Source organism: Thalia democratica, chromosome 1 (assembly GCF_965202585.1).
Source record: "Thalia democratica chromosome 1, ktThaDemo2.hap1.1, whole genome shotgun sequence".
NCBI classification, from domain to species: Eukaryota; Metazoa; Chordata; class Thaliacea; order Salpida; family Salpidae; genus Thalia; species Thalia democratica.
In genome coordinates, this window is record NC_139165.1 from 70937485 (window position 1) to 70948593 (window position 11109).

Genomic DNA, 11109 nt, shown 5'->3' on the forward strand with positions numbered 1-11109 from the left:
TGTTTACTAGCTTTCAAAGTTTTACCTTTTAAAACAATTTATATATTGCGTTATTTAAAATTATTTATATTTATTAACTTATTTTTTTTTGGTGTACTATGTCAACATTATAAAAAACAGAGTATACAAACACTGAGTCTACTTAAAACTTAATAATTATTTAAAACTTAAGCTGTTCAATTTAAATTGTCTAAAGAAATAATATGAGTTAGTATTCAATAGGGTTATAGAAAAACCTTTTTTACAGTATATGTTTGTATAATTTTTACTAAAAATAACTTTTTTTATGTCTAAAAACTGGTTGGAATATTTTTAAATCGTATTTGTTTTTATTGTTAAAGGAGCTTATTTAAACGTTTTCATATTGTTTAAGTGTTTATATTTTTGGAACAGATTAAAACTAAAAACTAAAATTATTGATTAAACACAGTTGAAGTAAGTTACAGATTTTTTAGAAAAAAGTATTACTTTTCATAGTTAGAATATTTAACCAAAATATAGAAAAAATAAAAATAAAAATTGCTTTAAATATTGTCTTTTAAGTTTTTAACTAATTTAAAAGTTAGAACTATATTTTAAGATGTATACAAAGGTTTTTTTTATATTAATGAGTTTAAGAAAACACTGTTTATCTATTTTTATTCCTGTATAGTATCTTTACCTTATTTTTTAGATTGAAATGTATCTGGAACATAATTATTTATTAATTATATTTAGATTATTTTGACTTGTAGTATAATAAAAAAACTACCAAAATTTTTAAATGCTACAATTATTCTTTTAAAAACTTAACAACTATAAATACTGTAATCAACATTTTTAATTGTTTCTTTTTTTTCGACTTAAATCTAAAAGTATACCGAATAAGCTTTTTGTTTTAAACTATTCTACTTAAACAATTACAATAAAATTCCTTAATAGTACGTAACACTTAGTACAAATAACTTAATGCTGAATTTTTTTACTACAAATTTGCTTATTTAGTAAAAGAAACTTACTAGTTCTTAAAATCAAAATCATATATTATCGATGAATGACTTAAGTTATAGATTTTATACCTTTTCTAGAATAGAATAAACGTGTGCTTAAAAAATACTAAACAAATATACAAACTAACATATTATACAAACTTTTGCTTAAATTATTTGCTTTAAACATATTATGTTTTTTTGACTTTGGTGTTTACTGGATTTTACAACATTTTTATTAATTTTTTACGGAACATATTATTGCTAGTAAGAATCTTAAACATCAAACTGTCTTCCTTATCAAGCTTTTTTTCACTTGAAATACTAAGACTATTAATAGTTTGTACATAATTCGAACTAAGTTATACATTTGCTGTTTCAAAATACTGAAAAAAACAATTCTACGAAATTAAATAATAAAAACTTATCTGATTAAACTAATTGTGCTTTTTTAAACTTTGATTAAGCTATTTTCTGCATGTAGTTTTATAAATAATTTAGTTTAAAAAAAGTATAAATATCCAATATCTATATAATAACAGGCTTTACTCAAAATTTAAAACGTATATACTCTAAAGCATAATACGTATTACAGGTATTAGCTTGTTATATAGAAAATATTTTTTATAACACTTAATACAGCTTAGTCAAATATATCATGACACTTCGAGACGGTTTCCCGCCATTTTACGCGGAGAGGAGCTCCGAAGCGTTGATGCCGGATGAAGCTCTCTTCCTCATCTTCTCAATATGTGTCCTCATCTTGGCCATGGTGATCATATTGCCTGGCTTCAGATCGTGGGAGGTGAGCTTTAAAAAGTTTAGTATTTTTAAAAAAGACAGAAAGATAACTTTTTTTTATAATTAGAAACATGAAAACTATTTTACGAAACCTACTTAGAATATTTTTTATTTATGTCAATATTACTAGTAAAAATACTTTATATGACTTTTCGACATTTTCGATAAGTAAATAAATTTTTTATTACAAATTATAAAGATATTTATTAACACATCTTGTGAATTTAACAGTTTAAGTGATGTATTTACTTAAAACAACTTTATACTTTAGTCTTTAATAAAGTTATATACATTGTTTATAAAGTGATAAAAAAAGCGCTCAAAAAGTTTGGTCTAAGGACCTGGTGTAAAAAGGAACCTTTCGGTTATCGAGTCGTACACCACAACGTTATGGTTTTATTTAATCTCTAGTAACTGTATAAAGCCTTTATTCATTAACACATTTTATTTTTAAGCGTATAAAATACAGTTCAATCATCTTTTATAAACTTTTATAGCGTCTACTGTTTTTACTACATTGGAGTTTTACATTACTAGTTGGTGGCAGCATTCTAGGTAGGAATTTGCATTATTTGTATTCTAAAAAAAAAGTTTTATTTAATTAAATTTGATACTAAGTCGTGCTTTTATTTAAACTTAAACTGCTAATAATTATTTACAAACTACATAGATTTAATTTATAATTCTATACTTTTGCTACTACTACAATAATAAATTTTAATATACTTTTGCCATGCACTATACAACGTTTTATGACTTAAAACCTTCAATTTTACACCGTAAAATACTTATACACTTCATTTTTAAACTAAAAACTTAAACCTGTGTTAGTACAAAAGCAAAGACAGTTATTATATTTTTAATTATAACTTACTTTAAAGTAAACTTGGTATATTGAGTAAACATTTAAAGCTTCCGTGTTTGGAGTGCACTGGCATGTAGCCGAAGTTACAACTGAAATTCCGTTTCTCAAAAGACAAAAAGAAGTGATGAATGCAACAGTCGGCTTGAAAGTTGGTCTTCACTCGTTCAACGTCACATTGGAAGGTAAAAGTATTATAAAGTTTATCTTTAGATTTTCTTAACTTAAAAAACGATGCACTCAACTGTAGTTTACATATTTTCTTGCAATAGTAAAAACAAGCTTATTTTTTGTGTTTAATAGATTAAGAGATAAAAAATTCAAAAGCAACACTTCTTAATATGTGCTGATATCATGCTTGTGTTAAAACTTTTTATTTTTTAACACAAAAAATAAAAAGTAATGAATATTTTCACTTTAGGCCAAAATTAGATGATATGATATATAGGTATTTATTCTAGTTTTGATTAATTTCAACTAATATCTATATTTCAAGTACATACTAGTAAAATAATCTAAGCATACCTTTCACATATCTTTGACTTAAAAAAACTTAACTGACTTTAATGTAAATACCTTTTAAGGTATTAACCGAGCGTATAATATTTTCAATCTTGTTAATCAAAAATTTTATCATGTTACTGTGCTATACATTTAATGCAAACAAAGAACAAATAAAGTAGTTTATCAACATTTTACATACAAATATTTTTACATACAAAGCAAAAACCCGATTCACACAGGTATGAAGGACGATGTGAAAGAGATGAGTCTGACGGAGAAGTATTTCTTCCTCACCACCGACGAGCAGATGGAGGAGGCTTTGAGGAGGGGAATGCCCTCCCCCATACTCAACGTGGTGGAGCATTTCAGCGGCAACAGGATCTCCTCCGTGTGGCCTTGGAGCAGGAGGTACTGGATCATCGGACATTTCTCCTCCTACTTGCTGTGGTAATTGTAATTTTTACTTTATTTATAGTTTATTCTTGGTGTTAAAAATAGTATAAAAAGAAATAAATAAAAAGTAACACCTGATATATTATTTTTGCAAAGTATAATTTAACCTTTCAGGGCTGCCTTCGCTTTCTGGTTGCTCTTCAACTTGATAATCCACGCAGTTGTGAAGTACGGGTGTTTGTGTCTTTCCATCGTCGGTGTTCTCATGGAGCTGACCTGCATAACATTTTCATCTATTAACAGATACGGTCAACCGATGGTGACTGTTGGGTATTACTCTGAAACCGCTTTCCTTCAACTCCAATTTGGTTGGAGTTTTTGGCTGTGTTTTGCAGTTGGTAAGTTTAAACTTTGAATTGTTCAGAGCAAATGACATTTATTTTAAAAAAAAAATTTTAAACTTGATTTTTTTAAATTAAGCAACAAAAATAATGTGAGCGAATTTTAGATATCAGTTATTAGAAAAAAAGCCATAATACTTTCTTACAATGACAACATACATTATAATTACATTTTACAGCCGTAAACTAAATAAATTTAACTTACGATTTAGTTTGTTCGTAATAGTTTGAAATAAATGTATTTAGGCTTAATTTGCATTTTTTGGTCGGTGTTTCTGCTTTACCAAGAGAAAACAAACAAAAAAGCTGTTCGCTTATTCTTTAATATCGAAAATGGAGATGAAAATGAGTTTAATGAAGGTTTGTGTTACACTATATCTTCTACAACTTTATCTTTTACCAATTTTTGAATCTAGATTTCTTAACTATTATTAAGTTTTTATTGTATGCATCACGTACATTGTTAATATCTCAGTTTTAAGATTAGAAAATAAATTATAATTGAACAACAACGGCTTAAAACTGTTTAATAGTTAATAAACAGTAAAGAGCAAAATTGTATTCAACTAAAAAGAAATATGATTTTTTAAGTTTTGAATTAAGTTTGAATAATGTATGTATATTACTTTTTGTGAAATCCTTTTTTTAACTAGTAATATAATTTTAGCTGTACAAGTTTACGTTCACTCGCGAAGGAACAGCACCGTAGGTGGGAGTGTCACGTCGGAAATGATCCAGCAAATCAACAGCAAATCACTTCTGCAGAAGCTACAGAACCTGGACAACAACCGTTTGTCGGTAACAAACGACGCTTTTGAGCCGGAAGCGCAGGAGAAAAAGTATAGCCCTGTTTTTGAAAAGAGAAAAATCACGTTCAAAGATGAGCGACCCCTCAGAGTAGAGGAAAGTACACTTTCCGTTCCTACTATTGTTGTTAATGATCTCTCAGAATAAATTTCCAGCTGATTGAGTTTTAATTAATTTTATGCTTCCAAATACTTTTGTTTTTTAACTTTCAGTTTTCAGTTAAGCGATTTTGGGAGCACATGCTATCTAAAACTGCATCAACATTTGTACTATTTTAACTAGTGTGGTAGAGCTTTCATTAACATCTTACAGTTTAAAAGTCCGCGGCATGAATTTATAAAACGTGTTTAAACTGGCAGATTTTTTTTTTCTAAACTTGAAAACAAAAAGTATCAAAAAATTGAATTAAATAAAAAGCTAAGTTTCTTACTAATAACCTTTACAATTCTTTCTTTAAAACTTTTCAAATCTTTTGGTAGTTAAAAATATAAGCTATAGTATAAAAAAAAGTTACTTTACGAAACAACTTTAAGAAAAGTAATCAAACTGTATTCGATTCTTGTCTATAAATCAAAGCAATAAATATTTTGTAAACTAGTGTGTTTATTATAAATATATTGAATTACTTTTAAATGATTAAGAAATTAATTTTCCTTTAAATTTTAATCAGGAAAGTTTGTAACTTAGTACTGGGGACGTCGCTTATGGTGAATCATTTGAGCAGATGATTCATTAAAAAATATAAACAAACTTGTCATAGTTTTATAAACTCTTAAAATTACTATTTTTTTATTAAATTTTTGTTTACAAAAGGTTAGTTGTAATTTTATTTGTTTTATTTTTACAAAATTACTTTTTTTAAATATGGAAAAGTTAAGCATTTTTGTACTACTAGTAAATTTTCCGCACCACTTAACATAAGTACAACGCGTCGCCACTACTCTGTTCCTTTAACTATTAAGAAAAATTAAAGTTTTTTTTTGAAGTAATAAATAAAAACTTTTGTTTTTAAGTTAAGTTTATACTAAGCCTAAAAGTATCTAAAAATTCCTTGAAAAATATTATTTGTTAAATTTGAAGTGAATACTGATTAAATTTGTAATCTTAGCTTTTAAATCAAGTATGTTTAAATTCGGCTGACACTTTTATCTGTATACTAAAATAATTATTTTATGAAATCTTTGAAAAATTTTGTGACAATTAAAGTTACATATTTAAACTTTTTTACATAAAAAAAACAGTAATTTAAGTTGTATTAAAAATATAACTTTAAGTTACAAGTTTAATTTTTAAATAACATTTAGATAAACATAAGAGAACTTTAGTTTTGAGTTTTTATAATTTTTTATTTTAGTTTGCACATTACTCTTAGCTTTTTAAAACATCCAGTATATAAATATGAAATTAGTGAAAGAATTTAGTTTTTTTAGGTATTGCTTATCAATACTTAATTTAAGAAATTTTAGATTTTACTTTTGCGAAAAAAGTTATTGTACGATACTTTAAATACATTTCTACAGTACATAAAAGTTTAGCAAACATATGTTAAGAGCTTTAGCTACAAAACTAAACTAAAAAACCTAAGAATTTTACGAATCAAAGACGAACATATAAACTTTAATGATACATAAATACATAATTTTGATATATAACCAACAGTCGTCATTAAAATTCATGTAAAAGAAACAAAAAGAATTACTTCTAATTGTAGGGAGCCTCAAAATAATCCATATAACTCAAAAACTTTTGTAAAATTATAAGAAGTAATATTCATACATCGCTAATTTTTTTTTATTAGCTTCTGATATAAAGTAGTTTTTTTTCACATTTATTAGTTTATCATAGAATTCAAAACAAAAAAGTTAATAGTTATGTTAAACAAAAGTGTATATACCTATTTCTTGAAAAGATAATCAAAAAAAAGTTTTTATGTTCTAGTTTTAATAAAAATAGTTAAACATACTCTGCATAAACTTTATCGTTAAAAAATGAATATAAATAATTAAACTGTATACTGATGAATGAAGGATATTTTTTTGTTTTTTAATGAAATAAAAGAGTTGTTTCTTGACTTTTTCACAGCTCTTTATGGTTATTTTCTGTTTTTTCTTCGTCCAGCGCATCAATCACAATTTCTGTTTAAAACAAAATTGCTATTAATTTGAAACTAATAACTTTTTTCAACCATTACTTGTATTTGTGGGGAAATTATTATTATTATAAATTGAAAAATGAAAGAATCACTAGTTAATTTAGATGAGATAAATGTTATAATTTTTTTATTTTGTATTACTTTTAATTGAAAATTTTTGAATTTTACTGATATTTATAGAATTTTAATTAAATCTCTCTAGTTTTAAGCGAAAATGTTACATCCTGTGGTGAATTGTTCCATAGTCTTTGCTGTGTGAAAAAAAAAAGAACCTTGCCACTGACTGTTGTTAAAATTATTTATACATTTTATTTCTTTATTTTTCCACTTAATGATATTTATTATGGGAAAAACTGAAAAACTGACTGAAAAAACCTTATACTTGCCATTAATAACTTCATAAAGAGTAAATAAATCAAATTCTCATCTTCGATGTTCTAGAGATTTCAATTCAAGTTTAACCATTCTATCAATATATGATGTATTGGATATGTTACAACGATTACATATAAAACGGGTCAAATTTCTTTGCACAGACTCAATTTTATTAATGTCTTTTTTTAAATAGGGTGACCAAGTTTGGGTACCTAAATTAGTTTTAAAACTTGTTGATATTTGATAAGATGAACGATTTTTTATTTAATTTGATGATTAAACGTGATGTGTTCGTTACCTTTCTTATGGGCTAGAATAACAAAAAACATTTTCCACTATTTTGGTGCTTCAGATAACTTTATAGAGCAATTGAAAATTAATAAAAGTGGAAAAATGTTTGATGTAATTGCACACTTAATAAATTAGGGCGGGATAACTTCTGGGGTTCTAAAGATTTTATCTTTTAGGTGGTAAATTGAATTTTTAATGCCTTCATAAGTTATAAAAAGCTTTGCATTTTACTACAATTTTTTTTAGCTAGTTTAAACTTTGTTGGTTATCATCTTTTATCAATACTTTTTGAAAACTTCTGTTAAAAAGTGAGGCTATTTTAAAATCTGAGGTTACTATTTTATCTTTATCATTGTCTTTTAAAAGGGCTATTGCAGTACTTCATTTAAGTATAGATTTTACGTAACAATAAAACTTTTGCAATGATGGATTATTCTAAATCTGGATATGTCATATTTCCTAGCACAATCTCTATTATTTATTAGATGTTCTGCAACTGAAATTAATACAATAGCAACAAAAAACGTTTAAAAACAAATAATAGAGATTGTGCTAGGAAATATGACATATCCAGATTTAGAACAAAACTTTTTTTAAATTGGGTTTTTGCAGAATTTTTCTTCATATTCAAAATTGTATTTTTTAACGGTTAATTGATGTTCTTTCTCTTATTTTTATAATTTTTAAAAAATGTTTTATTTGTTTTACATTTTTGTTCAGAATTAGTTTTTTTGATAATCTTATGTGAAATGGATATTTCTTACTTTTGTTGTTTTTAGAACAAAGTGGTATAAAACGTTTAATTGAGGTTTAGATTAAGCTAATGAATTGGTCATAAAAATTTAAGAGATTTTTTGACTTGTTAAGTAATTAGGTCCAATTATTTTTTGACAGGTAATTATTGATATTTTTTAAATCTGTTCTTTAAAATCATATGAACGTTTTTTAGCATTAGGTACTTTTTTATTTTCAAATTTTATTTTAAATAAAATCAAGTTATGGTCACATGTATTTGTTAATGGAAGAGTAAATTTATGAGATATGATTCTATCTAGCTAGACCAAATTTATTGAAAATTAAGAGATCAAGTATGTTTCCATTTTTATGAGTTGGACTTTCGATTACCTGAGATAAAAAATTATTTGTGCAAAAATTAAGAAAACACTCATGGGATTTATTGTAGTCTGTGCTAGGAGTTGTTCAGTTTATGTTTGGCAGATTAAAATCCCCAAGAACATAAAAAGAATAGTCATTTTAAAAAAAATATTTCAATTTTTCTAATTACTTTTTATTTTTTCTTTACAAAAACCTTTATTAATATAACTAAATTTAAATATCAAAACAATAGTTATTACAACATGCATTGTATGCTATTGTGAGCTACCTCAAAAAATTACAGACTGATTTTTAAATATCTAACAGGTTTTGAAAAATATTTTTATTTTTGACTTCAAAAACACTTTCTAACCTTCAACTTCTTCTTGGCTATTTTCTTCAACATGTTCGCTTTCAGCTTGTTGAGGTTCACCGATGTCAAACACAACAGTGGCGCTCGCTTTCGGAATCACTGTGACGTCAAACTCGACGACGTTTTCATCGGCGTACACGTCATAGGAGAGGTTGCCCTTGGAAACGAGGGCTTCGTAGGCTTGCTCTGCCTGCAAGGACACTGTGCCGTTGTTGTACGCAATTGTTTCAGCTGCAATTGTTTTTTGTTTTTTCGAGTACATAATAACTATTTTTAACCATTGTAGATGTCTATGTAATAATTTTTGGGAGACTTTGCAGGGGTCGGCAAGCTGAGGTCCTCAAAGCAAAAACCTGAGGTCCGGGAGTTACTTTTCTGCTCAAATCATACATTTTTTTAAACAATAAAAAAAAATGTTTTGTGGTAAAAGCTTACAATTAAGTCCTTAACTTTAAATTTACTTATAACTAAAGCTCACTATTGCTTTTTATATCGCATTGTTAGTCTAAAATAATATTGTTATGTTGATTATTACAAATATTTTTTAATGTGGTCTGCGGATGAAATAATTTAAAGAGTGCGATCCGCGAGCAATTTATTATAGAAAATTTATTTCGTGACTTATAAAAGGCTGCCGCCCCTGCTTTATAGTGTTAGCCGAATTTGAAGCTTTACTAGTGGCAAAACATTTAACTGCTTTGTTACATATCTTTTTTGTTAAAACTCAAAAAGTTAGGGTAAAGGTTAAGATTAGACTATGGTTTATGGTTAGAGTGCACGTAAGGTTTAAGAAATAGGAAATAAAAAAACAAGGCAGATAATAATAATCAAACAAACAGCGTATCGGTAAAAAAACTGCATGTTCACAAAGCAGCTAAAAATTCGGCTCTAACTTAAAAGCCTACCATAGTTTTTTATTAAAAGATTCCGATTATTAAAATCACCTATGACCGTGAAATCTCACGTAGTTAAACTTACAAACTTTTATTTGTTATTTTATTCAATAATATTTAAGTTTTTTAGAGTTTTTTAATTTATAAAGTTAACATTTTTGTAATTAAAGTTTAAATCTTTGACTATAAGCTAAGCACTTACGATCAAAATAATACTTTCAAAGCAGCTACCTGACAGTATTTTGTTATAATCTATACCGCTCAAACTCAAGCTTCTTGTGCAGGGTGCTGAACCAAGATTGGCGATTCCAAACACAACACGCTTGTCTGATTGGACACTTATAAGGACACATTCTTCGGAGTTGACCCACTGCTTTTTTGTAACTTTCATATCTGAAAAAATTAGCACAGTGTTTTGTTATGTTCTTAAGTATATGATTTGTTTTTAAGTACAAAAATTGTTTTAAACTCATTTTTTTCTTTTTTTTTAACCTTTTATTACTATTGATAAGATTACTTTTAAATAATTATCTAACTTCATATTATTAAGATAAAACATTTAAAACTGCGTTCAAGCAGATAAAGCTTGTCGTAGGTAAAAGTTAAATTTGAAAAATCATTTTCTTGCTAATTTTTTTAAATTTATACTTGTTTTTAGCAGTTTCTTAAATCAAACACCACTTTATAAGTAAGTGTCTCAAAAACGCTGTTATACACTTTATATATACACATATCAATCTGTTTAATGTTAAACTTAATTATTTTAATAATAAAACACAAATAGCTCAAAACTTCACCAGCGTCAACGTAAGGTAAAAATGTGGAAAGTGCTGCATAGAGCTGCTTAGCCCTGCTCTCCCGATCGAACAACCCGAAACAAGAAGTTGACCAATTGTGATCGAACAAATGATCGTACACAACTGTGCGTGCACCGTTCGAGTAAAATGTGAAAATATCAGCTAGGATGCGTACTCCTGATTAGTAGTAAAAACATAACTATATAAACGTTATATAATTGTATTCAATACCAGAAACCATGATGCCTGAATTTAATTATTTACCGCTATAACTATATTTAAACATTATTAATTTAAAGTTTCAATACTTTATGTTTCTATTGACAAATGTGAAAAAAAAATTTCGATCTAAATTCAGAGTTTTGCAAGTATTTACAGTTGTTATTTTTAACCTACA

General features: G+C 26.6%; 1 protein-coding gene across 1 annotated transcript; it reads left to right on the top strand.

Annotated features, from left to right (window-relative positions):
* Positions 1-403: 403 nt before the first annotated feature.
* On the top strand, positions 404-5330 carry LOC145846008 (dual oxidase maturation factor 1-like). Its single transcript, XM_082952976.1, has 8 exons — positions 404-435; positions 1611-1773; positions 2267-2324; positions 2682-2816; positions 3375-3582; positions 3703-3926; positions 4176-4289; positions 4597-5330. The coding sequence occupies exons 2-8, from the start codon at positions 1627-1629 to the stop codon at positions 4881-4883; spliced, it is 1173 nt and encodes a 390-aa protein (XP_082809102.1). The 5' UTR covers positions 404-435; positions 1611-1626; the 3' UTR covers positions 4884-5330.
* The last annotated feature ends 5779 nt before the right edge of the window (positions 5331-11109 follow it).